The following is a 19,127-nucleotide window of genomic DNA, read 5'->3' on the forward strand; positions in this document are numbered from 1 at the left end:
TTATAGTCGACTCCAACAAAACCAATACAATCGCGCACCTGCTGCCATAAAGATGCAAACGTAGAACAAGATAAAAATAAATGATCAGCCGTCTCCACATGACCGCACCCAGAAACACAAAAGATATCATCCGTGGGAATAACACCACGAATAGCCAGGTTAGCTTTCGTCGGTAGTCGATCCCGAATAAGCCGCCATGCAAAAATCGAGACCTTCAAATGAACCTGAGGATGCCATACCAAATCAAAAGGTAATCCCAACTGAGAATCATCACCATTAGTTAACAAATCATAGGCACCTCTCACGGAGTACTCCTCTGCAGTATCAGGAAGCCACTCCCAAATATCTGAAACATTAGGAACCAAAGAGATATCAAATAGTAACGCCCTACACTCCTCTAACAAAGCCTCCTCCCATGCCCACAACCTACGCCGCCAACTCCACCCCTCCCCACCCTGCTCCAGACCCAAAGAGAACAAAGAAGCCACTGTAATGGTTTTGTTCTCAGCTAAGTCAAATAAACGAGGAAACCGCACACAAAGCGGGGAACCTCCGATCCACCTATGCGACCAGAAAAAAGTCGCACCACCATCACCTACCCTCCATCTAACACTATCATCGAACCACCCTCCACCTATGTCACTGTCACCATCACGAATCCTACCTACCTCCCGCCACCATGAAGAAACACTCCGGCCCCCCACCTCCAACCTCCCACCTACTTCGCCATAACGAGCGACTAAAACATGATACCACAACCCTGCTCTATCAACTAACATCCTCCAACACCATTTACCTAGTAAAGCAACATTAAATTCCTTCAACTTCCTAACCACCAAACCTCCATGCTCATTTTTAGAACACAAGGTATTCCAACCTATCCAGGTAATTTTTCTACAATCCTCACTCCCACCCCAAAAAAAAATTATTAAATAAAGATTCAATGGAAGAGATTATACCTGATATAGCTTTGAAGAAGGAAAGATCATAGACAGACAGAGAAGTTAGAACTGATTTGGTTAACATCTTCTATAAAATAATTATCAATTTTTAGTCCTTATATTTTACTCCCTTGAGTCCTATTTACAAGAAGCAATTGATTTTTTAGATACATTGTTTAATTTATGTATGTGCCTAGAATCTAAACCGGATACATAAATTATTCAATGTATCTAAAATGTCAATTTTTTTTTGTAAAAAGGACCGGAAGAAGTATAACAATGATTTTTTTTTCTTTATCTTTTATAAGTATGGATACTTTAGTTCCTCTCTAAGGACTACAAATACTCATTTTATAAAAAGTGGGGACTGAAAATGTCCTTATGCTCTTTTTGGCATGTTATATTGGTGTTGTTCTTCACTTAGTTTTTCTTTATTTTTATTTTTATGATTTATCTTGAGCTTCAATCAATTGTGATTTTCTATTTTTCAAGAATGAACTAATGTTAGTTATATCTATTTGAGGATGCTTAAATCCACCCTTGATCACTAATATTGTGATCAGTTTGTAATAAGCTTGAGAACTTAATTTTGGTCCAAGTGAATAATAGTGTAGAGAGAGAACCATTATCACCCATTATGCCCTTAGGAAAATAGTGTAAATCAAAATCCCGTGAAATAAAATTCTTTGCTCTTAGTTTACTCATTAAATTGAGATCCTAGAGCATAGGGGTGTTCAAACCGAACTAACCCAATAGAAAAACCGTAAATCGAACCAATCCAATTCGAAACTGCAAAAAAACCGCATTTAGTTCAGATGAATTCGGATGATTTTTGCATTGGACCGCGCAGTTCGGTTCGGTTTGTGGTTTGCATCTCAGCAACCGAACCAAACCAAACCAAACCGCAATAATAATCAATATTACTTAAACTTGTACTAGCCCAATTACATAGCACAGGAATAATCTCTTTTGATTAGATTTTTCTATTGTTGCACCATCTCCTTCAATTCATTTCCATTGATGAATTTGTTTCCTTTTCTTCCAAATAATTTGTTTCATGCTTATGTTTCTTCTTAATTTTACTTATTTTGATATAAGTTTTGTTTGGTTTTAATCTCGTTAGTTTTAATCTGGTTAGAACTCCTATGTTTATTTTGGAACAAGTTGTCAATATTAGAGTTAATGTAATATTTTTTATCTCGCGATAAACCGCACCAACCGAACCAATCCAAGCCACATTGTTTTGGTTTGGATGACTTTTTGAAATTCAACTGAACTAAACCAAATCACATGCTTTTTTATCTCGCGGTTTGGATGACTTTTATGCTCAAAACCGAACCAAATCGCACCGCGAACACCCCTACTAGAGCATGTGACAAGACAAATGAATGTTTGGGTATTTAATAAGGTGTTGACTAATATGTACAAATAAATAAAGAAATCTTCCATTATATATAAGGATATTCATTATATTTGATTAAATTGTAAGACTTATTGATATAACAATGAAAATAAAATTATGTATGATGCAAGATTTATCTCATTGATACACTTAATTAAAGAATTTTTTTTAAAGGGTGGTGCACCATAAAATTGACCATTCAATAAATGTATCTGTTGATAAGAGTTCTATATGTCTACAACAAGTAAATGCTCTATTTTTGTCTAAATTCACATAGTTGATATTTTTTTTTTTTACTTACATTTAGTATCATAGCCAAGATTACATAATTTAGGAACCGGTAATAAACAAATTTGTTGGGAAAAACTGGTATAGAGAAAAGTAAAAAATAAAAAGGGAATACAATTTCAACACAAGAACATAACGTGGAAACTCCAAAACTACTAGAGAAGGAATCATTGTCCTTGTTAAATGACAACTTAGAGAATAATAATGTATGCAAATTTTTACAAAACATATGATATTCTCAAACTCCAGCCAATTTCAGTAGACTCACTCCCGCCAAAGAAAATACCTAACTACATCTCAAACATTCTAAGATCAGAGTATAAGAGAAAAGAAAAGAGCCAAATATAAACTTAAAGTTTTATGAATAATGCATCTAGTAATGAAAAAAAAAATAGTCTATATACCGTCAGTGCTATATGTTTGTCTTGCACTTTTAGAAACTTGTCAAACAAAAAAATAAACAAGTGAAGGAACCACCTGTTTATCTTACACTTTAAGAAACAATCTTATTTGCTTTGCACTAGATTTATAATTCTAGGCAATCTGAAACTTTTTCAACATCTATATTTTCAACCAACACAAACATTATGTCTTTGATCCATCAATTTTTCATTTAAATTCGTTGCCTTATTATTTTGTCTTGCTAAAAAAAGTCCTTATTACCTACTTGGTTTAGAGGGATTTGATTTGAGACTCATTTCAAGGCCTACGAGTTCAATCGATTTTTTAAATCTTGTTTTTGAGGGGAATATGGTTTTGCTTTTTAAATTCAATATCCATTTAAATTGTTGATAATTGGATACTTAAAAACCTTACCATTTTTGTATATGATGTGGTTTGTAATCTACTCTCTCTGATCCTTTTTATTAGAAACAAAAGTGAGATTTTTTTTTTGTCCTTTTTATAAGAAAATTGACCAAGTTTCAAGTATGTTTGAAGCTAAATTTCATTTGTGCCCTTATTTATTATAAGAGAGAATATTGAAAATAAGTAAGTTGGTGGAATAAAGAGTAATTAATTTAGGGGTATTCATGAAATTTTTTTAAATGTAGAAATGTATTAAATGAAGATGACTATATTCAATGTATTTCCTTGGTCTTGATGTTTTATGTCTTTTGTTTCTTGTATAAAGGACCGGAGGTAGTATTATTTTATTTTTGTATATGGTTTTAGGGCATCATCCGTACACAATTCGAAAGTATAATTGTTTTTTAAAATCTATAGCGCATTGCCCACAAGTTATACGCCAACTGACAAAATATTAAAATTATTAAACCAAACGTCGTGAATGGGATTCAAATTATGGTTTATCACTTATGTATGTAAGTTCAATAGTCACTCTCATTTCATTTATCTACGAAACAAATATAGCGCATTTAAGTTTGTCTCACATAAAATTGTAAGCTAGACGACATGGCCCAAATGATGGAGCTGAGCAAGACATGTCGAAGGGTTGAGTTCGACCTGAACGAACAAGCTGAGTTAAGCACGCTGAAGATAGAACTCTCATGATATGAACGAGATGTACATGTTAAATAGTCAAATTATAATAAAGTTCCTATAATATGATTCTCCATCGGAGCCCACTAACTTTTCCTCATTTTCATCTTATTGTTTTAAAAAAAAAAAAAATATTAGTATATATATTTACACATATTTAAATATGAAGTGGTGAATTCAAACTTTAAACCTCGATTATTACTTATTATTGTTCTTACAAGTGAGTTACTTAAACAATCATTTTTATTTAATGGCTAAACCTGGTGACTTGATTTATGTGATTTGTATTCATTTTTGTTTGGGCATTATTATAACGATTTTGATTATTGTATAATATTTTTTTGGACGGTGGTAGTGTTCTCCCTGTCAATTGTGATCGGATTTTTTTCCAATAATTTAATTTGTTTCAAGTGCAAGTTTTTTTATCGAAATATTTAGTCAACATATATTTCTTTGTTTGCTCTTGATGATGACATGTTGTAATTTCAACCGATGAATGCTATGTTTCATTTAGCGGTCAGTTCTTCTCCTCGTTTCTCCTTTCAACAGTTGTCGTTTAATCAAGAAACATGTAGAAGCAATAACGAACCAATGTTTAAATTTTGCGAGTGGCATCTAAATTTAATGTTCGACATTTACTCTATTTATTATTTATGGGAAATCAAAAACAGAAAGAGTAATTTATACTCCCTCCCTTCTAAAAATATATGACGGGTGCTAGTTACACCTCAAAAAAAACAAGTTACACCCTATAATAATTAATATATCCTTTAACTAAAATAAAAATTTTAAATTAACTAAATTTACATTAACGTAAATTGAACATAAGTAAACTTAATTTACATTAACCTAAATTGAACATAAGTAAACTTAATTTACATTAACCTAAATTGAACGTAAATAAACTGAATTTACAAAATTAATTTACATTAACCTAGATTGAACGTAAGTAAACTGAATTTACATTAACCTAGATTGAACATAAGTAAACTTAATTTACATTAACCTAGATTTAACGTAAGTAAACTGAATTTACACTAACCTCTTATATACATACGTAAACTTAATTTACATTAACTTAAATTGAACGTAAGTAAACTGAATTTACAAACGTAATTTACATTAACCTAGATTGAACGTAAGTAAACTGAATTTACACTAACCTCTTATATACATACGTAAACTTAATTTACATTAACTTAAATTGAACGTAAGTAAACTGAATTTACAAACTTAATTTACATTAACCTAGATTGAACGTAAGTAAACTGAATTTACACTAACCTCTTATATACATACGTAAACTTAATTTACATTAACTTAAATTGAACGCAAGTAAACTGAATTTACAAACTTAATTTACATTAACCTAGATTGAACGTAAGTAAACTGAATTTACATTAACCTAGATTGAACATAAGTAAACTTAATTTACATTAATCTAGATTGAACGTAAGTAAACTGAATTTACACTAACCTCTTATATACATACGTAAACTAAATTTACATTAACCTAAGTTGAACATAAGTAAACTTAATTTACATTAACCTAGATTGAATGTAAGTAAACTGAATTTACACTAACCTAAATTGAACATACGTAAACTTGAATTTACATTAACCTACATACGTAAACTACACTAACCTCTTTTATATACATACACGTAAACTTAATTTACACTAACCTCTCACTTAAAATCAAATTGACTGACATGCATATCTCATACCAAAACAAACAATAAACAAATAGAAACTCATCGAAAATGAAATTCATTAAATTCACTAACCTTTATGAATATAGTACATATCAATAACAAATATGTTGATTCAGATATTGGTTGCACATCTATGGTGATTTGTGGATGAAAGGGGGTAAGGGTTCAGAATGATCATAAAAGATGGATTTTTAAAAATTTACATGAAGATGGCAATTTTGGTATTATTGTAAAATTTTAAATAAATTTGGGTGTAACTTGTTTTTTTTTTGTGTGATTAGCACCAGTTAAATATTATTCTTTCTCTTTTATTTATACAATATTCTTAATACATATAAAATGACCAAATAAATCAGTTAATTTGAAACGTAGGGAATAGAAATTAATTGTCCAGTCCCTGTGAGTTTAACTCAGTTGGTATGGACGTTGCATATTATATGCAGGGATCGGATTCAAACTTCAGACACTTCATTTCTCCACGTTTAAATGTGAGCTGCAGCCACTAGACCATTGATAAAATAAAATAAACCGTCCATCATTTTCTCAAACTTTAAAGATAAATCTTTAGTTGCAAACAAAATTTAAATGATCATAGTCCCTCAAATTTAAATGATCATAGTATTTTGTTATTAAGTATTAACCCATTCAACAAACTACATCTAAAAATAATGCATGAATCTCTAAAACCAAACCAATCACTCTCTAACACCCAACCATATCTATCTATCATCACTCTCATCACAAGTCCCTACTTTCATTTGTTCTCATTCACACTCGGACGTATATATGCGAATATCATTTTCATAATCCCCTCATCTTCTGCCTCTTCAATCTTCACACCCCCCCTCATTCCTCTTCACACCCCCTCTCTCCTCTTTCAATGGCTTCCATTCCCGTTTTCTCTCCATTCACTCCCATGAAACAAAAGCATAAACCTCTATCTTTCCAACCTCTCTTACGCACTCGCTCTTCCTTTTCCCTTCAAAGGGTCTCAAAGGGTTGTTCAATATCAAGTTTTGCTTGCTCAACTTCTAAGCTTCATGGTGGAAGAGTTGGGTTTAACCATAGAGAAGGGAAAACTTCGTTTCTTAAATTTGGTGTTGATGAAAGTGTTGTTGGTGGTGGTGGTAATGGTGATGTTGGTGAAAGAGATTGGTCTCAGATTTTGTCTGCATTGCTTCCTTTTGTTGTTGCTGTTACTGCTGTTGCTGCTCTTTCTCAACCTTCCACTTTTACTTGGTGGGGTTCCTTACTATAATTTGCATGTCTTTTGGTTTTGGTTTTGGTTTCTATTGTTTATTAATTAAAACTTGTTTTAAGGATATTGATTTGTTTTTAATCAAAAAAATCAATGTAACTGACAGTTAGTGTTTTTTTCTTATTATTCTATAACCCTTTTGTTTAGTTTATATGTATGTATTGGACTTATGCTTGAAAAGTTGTTTTTTATTGAGATTATTGGGTACTGTTAGTTAATTACTAAATGTTGAACACCTAACTATGAGGCACTGACACGTCAACACTAGTAAAATATTTTGAGAAAATGACATAATTCAATATAATCACGTGTGTCAATGTCAGAACTGTGGTGATAAAGGGACCCCTAGGCTATCATGTGTTTGATTAAAGGCTTGTAAGATAGTACTCACTCCGGTCTATAAGCAAAAAATCACTTTTTAGATCCATTGAATAACAAATGTGTTTGATATGTAACATATGAATCTAAAAAAGTAAGATTTGCTTATAATTGAGAGGGGATGGAGTATTATATCAGGCCTCTCTGCTATGGAAATGGATACACTTGTTTAAGATACTCTGCATTTGCATAGTCGGTACATCTGTGGCCGTTGGATCAAGATTAGACGTTTTAGATTTCAAGCTTGATTTTTCGAATTGTCTAGTCTTGATCAAATTGTTCATCAATGTGCTGACTATCTGAACGCAGGCAGGGTATTTTGTCTACAGGAATCCATATCTGTATTCTGACTCCAATTTGTCAATCAATATATTGTGTAACCAAAGTTATTCTACTTTTTTTATTTCTTTTGTTTACTTTTAAAGTTGTACATTTTGCTTGCTCGTTTTCGATTATGAATTTTTAATCCTGTCAGTTAGTTGACGCATATAGAAAGGAATGATTAAAATGAAAGAACTGAAATTTCAACTTGTTTTACTGATCAGGGTATCTAAAGAGTTATATGCTCCTGCACTTGGTGGGATTATGTTGTCCATTGGGATAGGACTATCCATGGAAGATTTTGCTCTTGCATTCAAAAGGTTTGACTCTCATTTCTACTTTAATTTTTGTCTGTTTTTCAATAAGTGGAGTAATTCAACTTCTTTCAATATTCATTAATTTGATGATTCTGTTGCAGGCCTTTACCACTTTCCATTGGATTTATTGCTCAATATGTACTGAAACCTGTACTTGGTGTGTTGATTGCAAAGGCTTTTGGCTTGCCTAGAATGTTTTATGCAGGCTTTGTCCTCACAGCTTGTGTTTCAGGAGCTCAGTTATCTAGCTATGCAAGCTTTATAAGCAAAGGGGATGTAGCCCTATGCATTGTTCTTACAAGCTATACCACTATTGCGTCGGTTATTGTTACGCCTTTATTAACCGGTCTTCTAATTGGATCTGTTGTGCCGGTTGATGCAGTTGCCATGTCGAAGTCAATATTACAGGTAAGTTTTGGCTGCTTCTCCATTATTATTCTAGTTGAATCAGTGTTGTCAAATAGAGGCGCTATAGCGCTACAAGGTCGCAAAATTTGAACATGTCGCTGTTGTTCTGTGATGCGCTATTTAGTATAAAGTGTTGTCAAATAGCGGATACACTATAGCATAGCGGAATTGGAACGAACTTCTATTTTCTGTGATCCGTGATTGACAACACTGACCTGAATTTGGTTTAATGTCAGATTAATTTGTGAAAATTTTACAGGTTGTTCTTGCTCCGGTGACACTTGGTCTTCTTCTCAATACGTATGCAAAGCCAGTTGTATCTATTCTTCGACCTGTGATGCCCTTTGTTGCTATGATTTGTACTTCATTGTGCATTGGCAGCCCTCTTGCTATAAACCGAAGTCAAATTTTGTCAGGCGAAGGTCTTCGATTGGTTGCTCCGGTATTAATATTTCATGCTGCTGCCTTCACCTTAGGATATTGGTTCTCAAACCTTCCATCCTTAAGGTATGCCCACTTTAGAAAGTATATTGAAAAATAAAAAAATATAATATTAAAGTATATTGCATATATGCAGATTCCAGTAATTAGTTATGTTTGTTCATTTGGTAGCCTTGTTAGTAGCTAATTCAGCTTCAGGCTTTTAATTTGTGTCATTGCCTTGAGTTAGGATTGAAGTTGGTGAAACATATACATTTGGATAAAGAGCTTTAGGGTTAAATTCTTTCCAACGACATATTCTACTTGGTTATTCCTATTGAATGTTGTAAATTAACTGTCTTTTTCCTTCTCATTCTTGCTGGGCTGTTCTGTACTGATGCTGAATTGTTGACTGTATCAGCATCCATTTTAATGTCAGAGATGTGAAATAAAATGATAATGATGCTTAAAAAATATATATCTTTCCTATAGGGAACGATTATATATATATTCTTATTACTGAGATTGGTACCTCTGAACCAATTTTGGAAAGTGTAATCATGTTATCAAGAGTGGATTGCGGAAAATAGGGGAACACCCAAAATATGCAATGTCAAATAGCAGATAGTGATGCTGGCAAGGAGCAAAAGCCACATAGCAGTTGAAATAAATCAATTATATTTAGAAAAAAAGGCACATTTAGTACATACAGAAAAATGGAATGTAGGCAACACATAGCTTACATATTGAAAGATCTACGTATTACTGACTCTTTGGTTTTTCTATTTTTAAAATAGGTTCAATTTGGCACACATGCGGTTTTTGTTATTTTCAAAAACCCTAAAATTCTCTTTTTTGCTATTGCCATAGTAGCGAAACCAGGATAGCATCACTGTTTTTCGTAGTGGATTCATCATAATCCGCTATATAGCATTGCTATCACTGATATTTGACAACACTGCATCAGATATAATAATATTTCATGTACTAACTTTTGTTTGCAAGTTAGTTTAGTAAAAAAATTAAAAACCGTATTTTATTTTCTACTATATTTCAAGATTTCTGACATCTATCACAATAAATACTTTGTCACAGGCAGGAAGAACAGGTGAGCAGGACAATTTCATTATGCACTGGAATGCAGAGCTCCACACTTGCAGGCCTTCTAGCAACACAATTTTTGGGAAGTAGTCAAGCAGTTCCTCCTGCATGTTCTGTTGTAGCCATGGCTATAATGGGTCTCTGTCTTGCCTCTTTTTGGGGAAAGGGTTTTGAAATTAAAAACCTGTTGTCATCATTACCTTCACTCAGAACCAATTCTGCTTTTGAGGCCTAACTTCTCGTTTCTTATTTGTTGGCATTCGTTAGACAATGAATTTAATATAGTGGTACTAATATCAGAGATGGCTAGGAAATGTAGGTATACAAGAAATTTCAAGTGTATAGGTTAGTCGGAAGAGTTTTTGTTAGTAACACTGTATACACGACCAAGGAAAATGTATTCATTGTAACGCGGTATAGAAACAGATGCACATATATTATTTATTCTTATATAACTGCAAATTAATACACCTTGTACATAGACTTGCTACTATATTATTGATGATTGATTTACTAATTAACAGATCACTCTTGCCGGTTTCTGTGTGAATTTGTGCTGTGTTTATTTGTGCAATTTCTTGTTCCAACCCTGTATGAACCTATGATCTGCAAACCAAGCAAGGTTGTAATCCGGAAAGTGTGGTAAAATACACTTCTCTAGATGCAGGTTAGGGAAAATTTTAATTGTCTGATATATCATGAATTCTAGTGATAACCAAGACATAAAATTTCATATCAGGAGTAGTCCAGATTTTCATATTTCAACTACTAACTTTATCCCTCGGGGTGTGTCCGAACAATATAGCATGCTGCAGGCTGCAAAAGCCTGGATTAGCAGAAGTATGCTCAAAAGAAAATTACATTGTCCTTACCTTAAGGTGTAATAACTTGGTAAAGTAGCTGTAACTCCTGCAATTATTCTTCTCCATCATGTTTCACTAGATGTAGGTGTGTTCGGAGAACACTAAAGTCACGTTATACTAGGAGCTACACATTGGAGCTTTAAAAATAATACGGTGGAAGGACTCCAAACTCACGATTCCGGAACCACTCTACCAAACACATACTAAATAAGAAAGGTGCTGCTATCACCCCACCCCTCATTCATACTAGATTCCCTTTATATCTCTTTTTCCTAAAGAATATCTGTCCAGTTCCCCCCACCCCCTAAAAATATCAGTGTCTTGATTGGCACGGGACGCTTATTTACTCTTAGATAAATAAAAGCAATCAAATCAGTTGCAATAGAAGAAGCAATACAAGGACATTCCTCAATTTAAACAGTATCTGAAGAAGATAAAACAAATTTAGCTAAAAACTAGCCATCGTATTAACACTAGAACACTCAAAGGAGAGTTCACCCTCACCTTTTTCACCTAGGTTCACCCTTTATAGATATGATCCAAATCTTCGTCAGCATTACTGCAACAAGGACAAAAAGAATCAATCATCATTCCTTTATGTATCAACTTTTTTTAGTGGGGAGAGAGGCTATCATGAAAAATTCTCCAGGCAAGATATATATGTTTTGTCATGGTGCGGATGTTACAAAGCTTTGACCAAAACTCAAAATTGAGAAAGAAATTTCCTCTCACTTTCCTAATGGAGTGATCACTCAAAAGTGAGAGGAAATTTGAGAAAGATCAGATTCGGATGTTACAAAGATCAGATTCCTCTCACTTCCTAATGGAGTGATACACACGTTTAACTAAGAAATTTGAGAAAGATCAGATTCCAAATGTGTTGGTGTTGGTAAAGGGAGTTGAAGTATTTGCATGGTTTGAAAAGGCAAGAAATTCACATTTATTGATTGTACATTCTAAACTCCAAGATCATGATAAATAGTTGAGACACTTAGAGCATTTTGCAGAGGAAGTCAATTATCTTCTGAAATGTTGATGAAATGGTATGTTCCCACTCTCCAAAGTCCAAACACATCCACAGCTCAGAACCCATAATACTCTATGGATACTTCACCAACACCAAGTATAGCTTGGAACCCAAAAAATATACTCCTCCGTCGCAAATTAAGTGAGATATTTGCTCATTTCACGCATATTAAGACAAATGTACAAGTGAAGAAGGGAGAAAAATTGTCTTAAGTGATCGTGTCTAGTATTAGTGCCTTCACTATTATCATAAATGAAAAATGAAATATATTGAAGGGTTAAATATGTTTTTAGTCCCTATAAATATATCAACTTTACGTTTTAGTCCCTCTAAAATTTTCCTTCAACTTTTAATCTCTAAAATTTTCAATCACTACTTTTGATCTCTATTTTTACGTCAATTTTTGTATCTTTTAATAAAATTGTGAAAAAAATGTAGAATATTGTAAAAATCTCTCAAAAAATAGAATTTTTTAACAAAACATAAAATAAATATGAATTTTTAACCGAAAAAATATAAAAATTCATATTTAATTCATGTTTTGTTAATAAAATCTATTTTTTTTTAGAGAATCTTATAATAGTATAAATTTTTCTACAAAATTTTATTCGAAAATATGGTTTTTAGTCCTGATTTAAAGTTAATTCGAAGTGTTTATTTTTTTAATTAAAAAAGAGAAATAAAATGAAAATATAAATTAAATTAATTATTTTAATAATGTTAAACAGAAATAATAAAAAGACTGATGACACGGAGGACTAATTTATTGAGAAAATTCAAATAGGGTACCAAGAATAGGGTAATAATTAATTATCTTATAATGGTATCAATATGGTCCTCGTGAGCTTAGCTCAGACGGTATGACATTGGAGCGGTGTGGGGACGGGTTTTGCCTTTCTCATCCCCATCCCCTACTCCCATATACTTACCTGTTATCCTACCCATATCCAAAAGGAATGAGAAATTGAATCTCATCCCCGTCCCCAATGGGTTCATGTATTCCCGCCCCATCCCCGTCCCCGTAGTGTATCAATTTTTTTTAGTGAAAAAAGAGTTTTTTTAAGCTTCAATGATAATGTAGTAATGCATTATCCAACAATTTGCGCTCATTTTAACATTTCCTTATCGAATAATCCAGTTGATCATTTAACTATCAATGAAAATTCTTATATCATGACAATTATCAAACCAAATAACATGGCATATCATTATCAACCCCCTAAACAAAAACAAAAATATGACCTATCTACATTCGGGTAGGGTTTGGGTATGGGTTCGAGGTGGATACATATATCCCTGTTACCCGTCCCGTACCCGTATTTTGAAATCGGGGAAAACCCGAACCCATACCCAAACCTAGTCAAATCGGGGTTGGTTTGGGTGGGTACCCATGGGCACGGGTTTGTTCTCATGTCTAAGCTCAGTTGATATGGATAATGCATAATGTATGCAAGGTCCGGGTTCAAACCCCGACCACCATAAATAAAAAGAAAAAAGGACCAACACTTCAAAAATCTTAAAATAGAGAAACCAAAATACATTGTAAGTGACACATGGCTTTATGGGTCGGGTCGGGTTGGGCTAAACTCACAAAAACCCATTACCCGCGTTTGCGGAGGAACAACGTACGAAACTGAAACATATAAATAAGATAGTTAGGTCACAATCTTCTTTACTTTACTTTACTGAGTTCCCTTCATTTCTCTTCCCGCTCTCGCGCGCGATCTCCTTCTTTCTCTTATCGATCGGATTCCCTTCAATTTTACAACAATACTTTCATTCAATAATCTCTGTTTCTTTTATTTTGTTTCCGAATCGAAATTATCTGAATTTACTTTCATTCTATTTTTGCAGGTAGGTTAACATCGATGACACCATTCCCTCTTCTACAACGCTTCCTTCATCTCGACGATGATAACAACTCTCGCTGGCATCAAAACATCGACCGGTTCATCCCGAATCGATCAGCTATCGATTGGGATCACGCCACCACCATCCTATCAACAACTACGACCAATGTTACAAAGGAGAATTTGTGGCTCGCTTCAAACGTTTACCAGAAGAAACTTGCCGAAGCTGCTGACCTGCCAACACGAATTTTAGCTTTCCGCAATAAACCTCGAAAACGCAATGTTATTTCCCCTCCTCCTCCTCCCCGGTCCAAACCTATGCGATATATTCCTAAGGTAATTAATCGTCATCTTGTTGCTTGTTGAAACTGCCAACTTTGTAGCACTAACACCTCTGATCAAATGTGTGTTCGGTGTCAGACACATGTGATGCCTTTCTAAATATTATTCTTTCAATTGTTTGTAGTTAGTTATATGCCATTTTTTTTGTGTTTGTGACAAAATATTGATTTTGCAGACTTGTGAGGGTACTTTCGATCTTCCTGATCTCTCGGACGATTTCTCCTTGAATTTGTTAGATTGGGGCTCACGTAATGTCCTTAGCATCGCACTTGATCATACCATTTATTTTTGGAATGCCTCGGATAGTTCCGGGTCTGAATTTGTCACTGTCGATGAAGAAGAGGGTCCGGTCACAAGTGTGTGTTGGGCTCCAGATGGACGCCATTTAGCCGTTGGATTGACGAATTCACATGTTCAGCTCTGGGATACCGCTGCTAACAAACAGGTAAATACCGTTTGTGTTCTTTGTATTCACCATAGTGAACATCTTCTTCGTTGTATTGTTTTCAAAGTGGAAATGGTTTCTAATATTTTCATGTTTGTGGTTTCATTTTGGTCACTGCAGCTAAGGACATTAAAGGGCGGACACAGAGCAAGAGTGGGCTCATTGGCTTGGAACGGTCATGTTCTCACAACAGGGGGTATGGATGGTAAGATTGTAAACAATGATGTTAGATTGAGATCTCAGATCATCAACACATACAGGGGACACCGACGTGAGGTTTGCGGGCTCAAATGGTCACTCGATGGAAAACAACTGGCAAGTGGGGGTAACGATAATGTCGTTCACATATGGGATATGTCTGCTGTTTCTTCAAATTCACCTACCCGTTGGCTTTATAGGTTTGATGAACACAAAGCTGCTGTGAAGGCACTGGCTTGGTGTCCTTTTCAGGGTAATCTATTGGCTTCTGGTGGAGGCGGAGGTGATTGTTGCGTAAAGCTATGGAACACGGGCATGGGTGAACGCATGAATTCTGTTGATACGGGATCGCAGGTATGTGCTTTGCTCTGGAGCAAAAATGAGCGCGAGCTTCTTAGCTCACATGGTTTGACTCAGAACCAGCTTACCCTTTGGAAGTATCCTTCAATGTTGAAGATTGCCGAGCTTCATGGTCACACCTCGAGGGTGCTGCACATGACACAGAGTCCAGATGGGTCTACTGTGGCATCTGCAGCCGCAGCCGCAGACCAGACCCTGAGATTTTGGGAAGTCTTTGGAACCCCCCCAGCAGCACCACCAAAGAGAAATAAGATGCCCTTTGCTGATTCCAACCGTATCCGTTGAAGTTGAATAGATTGTTCCATTATTCGTTTTCCCCACTGCCACCGCACGTTTGTGGGTGTTTCACCGTGAAAATAGAGAAGCTACTATTTGTAGCTTTACTGTAGACGCTCTTTTACTTTGTTGCCACCGCCAAAACAAACACTCACGAAGTCTCTCTTTTTGGTAGTCTTACCCTTAGAGTGTGTTTGGTACCCTTAGGTTTTTTGATAGTTCTACCATACCCTTAGTTTTTGTAGGTGCACAAATGTATAGATACATACCAATTTTTTTACGGGAAGATACATGCAATTGGTTATATAAGCAAATGCTTATATAATCTGAGTAAGTTAGCAGTTGGTGAGGTCTGGTTGTGCGCTGTTGCTTGTTAATTGTCGCGAGGTTTGTTGTTTGTTGTTCGGTTTTGCTTACTGAAGTGAGGGGTGGAAGGTGTGGCACCTTTGTGATTTGTGTTTTGTTTTACTCTGGCTCCTGCAAGGGTCATGGTTTACACTCGGTGTCTTCCTGCATAAAGGCATGTATGGTGTCTTCCTGCGTAAAGGTATATTGGTGGTAACTTGCTTGGTGTTGGGTTGCATCTTATTTTTGGTCCTATTCCGTCTTGGTTCTTCTATGCTTTTGTTGGCCTGGCCTGGTGGTAAACTTGGTCTCGTTTCGGAACCAGTTCCACTTCAGGGTTTGGAGGTTAGTCCATATTTTTAGGGGCGCTCTGGTTGTGCTTTTGGGTTTTTTCTGGGCCCTTGTTAGCTTCAGTTATGGTTGCTGATGTGTTGTTATTGCTTTTGGTCACTGGTTTGCAGTTTTGAAGGACATTTTCCCGGTTTTAGTTTTAACTTTGTACTTGTATAGTTGGAGTTGGGGGCTATTTGTTGTGGGAGCAGGTTTAGTGTAGTTTTGGCTTCATCTGTTTCTGTTTTTCTAGAGTATGCTGCTGCTGTGTTTAGCCTCTGAACGTTAACTAGCGGGGTATTAGCGTTTATCATGTTTGTGAACTTTATCCGCATCTTCAAGTCCAAGGTCATAGCCATGTCCGTAACCTCATCAGTCGACTATATTTCAGACATTAAGCCAACTACCATGTTCGTCTCCGTCAAATGGTCAAACGATGCTCCTTCAAGGAGACAGTGCACGTTTACAATCACTGCTGCAAGAGTTCTCGTACACCTTGATTATCTGGGCACTGAATTTTACTTTGGAATTAACTTGGCACAGTAAAAAATGGAAATTTTGTAATCTGTGTGCAACTGCAACTCATTTGTTAATTCGGTGTTTTGAATTGCCTTCATTGTCATATGTCCAAATTCTCTTTTGCTTACTCTGTTACTGGTTGTTTCTTTGTTCATTGTTTCGTTAAATTCAACCAAAAGCACGCCTTGTTGGGATGTTCATTGAGCTTTAAAATTAGTCGTGTCAGTGAAGGTTTTTGCAGTACTTTTAGCTAAGTATATTTATTTTAATACTTGTTTGCCACTCCCACATGTAGTAATTAATGTCAAGCATGAAAGCATAAAAGCTGAGAGAGATTGATTGTTTTCTTTGTAGTTATTGGACTTACTTTCTGGCTATGGTGGTGGGAGCTGTGGTGAAGTGTGTTTCCTTAGACCAATGATTAGTTCAACTGAAAATTCGACCGACCATGGAGTTGTTCCATTGAGAAGATGGGAACTGAACAATGTTATTTGTCTGAAAAAACAGCTCAGGTTGGCTCTGAGTGTTGTTTAGACAACGAACAAAGAATGCTTGGTACCGTGTTGACCAATTCTGGTATTGATGAAAATTCAAATTAAGTTTCTGTGAATATGATGGGAAATTTTGTTATTCAACTGCCTGAACTACCTCATCCTTTCTAAGAAATTCTTGCCAGACTTTAGAAGGTTCATGTATTCAACAAAGTACCTCTGAACAACTCCCTGTTTTTCGATCTGACTATAAATCAGAAAACAGATGTCCTCAACATGTTCAAAATGAACCTGGAGAAATGAGTGATGCAGTAACTGGCCTTGTTGCTGAAGAGCAGACACAATCTGTTCCTGCTCAAGTAACTCAAACTCGGTGAATGAGCTATTGGATCCACCTTCTGGCGAAAAGTATTAGTTTCTCAAAACAAACCTGGTGAAATGTTTGATGCAGTAACTGGCCTTGTTGAAGACCAAACGCAATCTGTTCCTGCTCAAGTGAACACAGATTCTGTGAACTAGCCTTCCGGAGATGTTGTGAAAAATATTAGTTCTGATTGTTCAGAAAGGAAGTCCTCAGGTCATTTGCGAGTGAAACATGGGGATAAAAAAAGATCGAAATTATAGAAGTATATATTAAGGTTGCTGGGGAGCAGTGACAGAGCTCTGCGGTCAAGAGATAATAAACCTAAACCTCCTGAACCAATTAATAATGTTGCCGAGACAATAGAAAGGAAGAAGAAAAAGACAAGAAATGAGGGAATTAATGCTCAATTTTCTAGAATCAGAGCTCAATTGAGATATTATTTGAACCGAATAAGCTACGAGCAAAGCTTGATTGATGCTTATTGTGGTTAGGGCTTGTAAGGATCCAGGTGTGTTAATTGTACCGTTACCTTGTGATTTGGTTAGCTTGTAATCTATATTTGGATTTGCATCCCTGATTTATGTTTGACCTTAGCTCATATACATGATGATGATAATAATAATATCAGTTCTATTGGTTAATTGCTGGACAACTGAAATGGAGCTCCATCTGGCCTTTTACAAGTTGAATGGTTGCAAGTCTATAACTGCATGTGTTGGAATATTGTGATTATTGTGTTTGAAGTCATATTATAATGAGTTTTGGAACAGTATGCTTACCATGTTCTGAATGATTGTACTGGAATTTTTTTATTGCCCCTAGATAAAAAATGTTTAATGTGAACAAGCGCATTTTTAGCATTCTCTCAGTATTTCTTCGCTACTGTTATGATTATATTAAATTTTGATGTTTTATGTTTGCTTATGGGTTTTTTTTTAGTTGTTTGTGGCTTTTATGACTTTTACAAGAGTTTTGGTTGTAATTTGAAGTTTTTTTGATCTAATTATGCTGTTTTATACATATGAATCTATATACATATATTTATAAATTAGTGAAATTGGTAGGATCTTAAAATTCATGTTACAATCTCCCGATTATAAAAGGCTTCATTATAAAAGTCCCTTATAAAAAAAATTGTGAAAGGCCTCATTATAAAATTTGTTTTAGGCCTCTTAACATGTTGGAATGACCCTGTTGATGATAGAATTATGTTCTAATAACTCCCTTTCTTTATTTGTTTTAAAATATTCTAAAAATGACAATTATTCAGTTAAACCAATCTATACTTTGTTCACATGTTTATAATCTCATACGGTGTACTTAATATAACAGAGGTTTAAAATATGGTCCAGGTTTGACCAAAAGCGCCAAAAAACTTATGCACACTAAGCTCTCATTGTTCTCTGCATATGAAGAAAATGGAATTTCACCTTTTTTCTATTTAAAATCATAAATAGAAAAGAGAGTTGAATGCAATTTTGGATTTTTCTTTTTGGGATGTGTATTAACTTAGATATATTATATTTGGTTTGTGTTACGGCATATCAGGCAAGCCTTAACACTCCCGACGTTTATGTTACTCCTTAATCACACGGTTCGAAGACCATCCTTGGCCCTGTATTTCTCTGTCTTAGGCTGTCAAGGTAAGCTAATTTTACTAGGGTTGAG

At 34.9% G+C, this 19,127-nt stretch overlaps 2 protein-coding genes across 6 annotated transcripts; both read left to right on the forward strand.

The window, feature by feature from the left end:
• Nucleotides 1-6,560: 6,560 nt before the first annotated feature.
• On the forward strand, nucleotides 6,561-10,572 carry LOC11435935 (probable sodium/metabolite cotransporter BASS3, chloroplastic). The gene is made up of 5 exons (XM_003622780.4): nucleotides 6,561-7,085; nucleotides 8,028-8,123; nucleotides 8,222-8,528; nucleotides 8,788-9,035; nucleotides 10,044-10,572. Exons 1-5 carry the CDS (start codon nucleotides 6,727-6,729, stop codon nucleotides 10,282-10,284), a joined length of 1,251 nt encoding a protein of 416 aa, XP_003622828.1. The 5' UTR covers nucleotides 6,561-6,726; the 3' UTR covers nucleotides 10,285-10,572.
• Nucleotides 10,573-13,607: 3,035 nt separating this feature from the next.
• LOC25498169 (cell division cycle 20.2, cofactor of APC complex) lies at nucleotides 13,608-18,100 on the forward strand. Of its 5 annotated transcripts, none has more exons than XR_005643050.1 (4): nucleotides 13,608-14,125; nucleotides 14,307-14,576; nucleotides 14,697-16,835; nucleotides 16,959-18,100. XR_005643050.1 is itself a non-coding variant. In XM_003622781.4 (3 exons), the coding sequence occupies exons 1-3, from the start codon at nucleotides 13,808-13,810 to the stop codon at nucleotides 15,417-15,419; spliced, it is 1,311 nt and encodes a 436-aa protein (XP_003622829.2). In that variant the 5' UTR covers nucleotides 13,608-13,807; the 3' UTR covers nucleotides 15,420-18,100. The 5 variants fall into 5 exon arrangements, 1 of the variants encoding a protein (XP_003622829.2); XR_005643051.1 differs by having other exon boundaries at nucleotides 14,697-16,100; nucleotides 16,217-18,100; XR_003007244.2 differs by having other exon boundaries at nucleotides 14,697-16,100.
• The last annotated feature ends 1,027 nt before the right edge of the window (nucleotides 18,101-19,127 follow it).

The sequence above is a fragment of the Medicago truncatula genome, chromosome 7, assembly GCF_003473485.1.
Source record: "Medicago truncatula cultivar Jemalong A17 chromosome 7, MtrunA17r5.0-ANR, whole genome shotgun sequence".
NCBI lineage: Eukaryota > Viridiplantae > Streptophyta > Magnoliopsida > Fabales > Fabaceae > Medicago > Medicago truncatula.

Bases quoted from the DNA above. Each gene is read 5' to 3' on its own strand.
- LOC11435935 (XM_003622780.4), top strand. From the start codon at position 6,727: ATGGCTTCCATTCCCGTTTTCTCTCCATTCACTCCCATGAAACAAAAG. The intron at 7,086-8,027 runs GTGGGGTTCCTT...TTTACTGATCAG, and splicing joins CAACCTTCCACTTTTACTTG to GGTATCTAAAGAGTTATATG. The intron at 8,124-8,221 runs GTTTGACTCTCA...ATTCTGTTGCAG, and splicing joins TTTGCTCTTGCATTCAAAAG to GCCTTTACCACTTTCCATTG.
- LOC25498169 (XM_003622781.4), top strand. From the start codon at position 13,808: ATGACACCATTCCCTCTTCTACAACGCTTCCTTCATCTCGACGATGAT. The intron at 14,126-14,306 runs GTAATTAATCGT...TTGATTTTGCAG, and splicing joins CTATGCGATATATTCCTAAG to ACTTGTGAGGGTACTTTCGA. The intron at 14,577-14,696 runs GTAAATACCGTT...TGGTCACTGCAG, and splicing joins ATACCGCTGCTAACAAACAG to CTAAGGACATTAAAGGGCGG.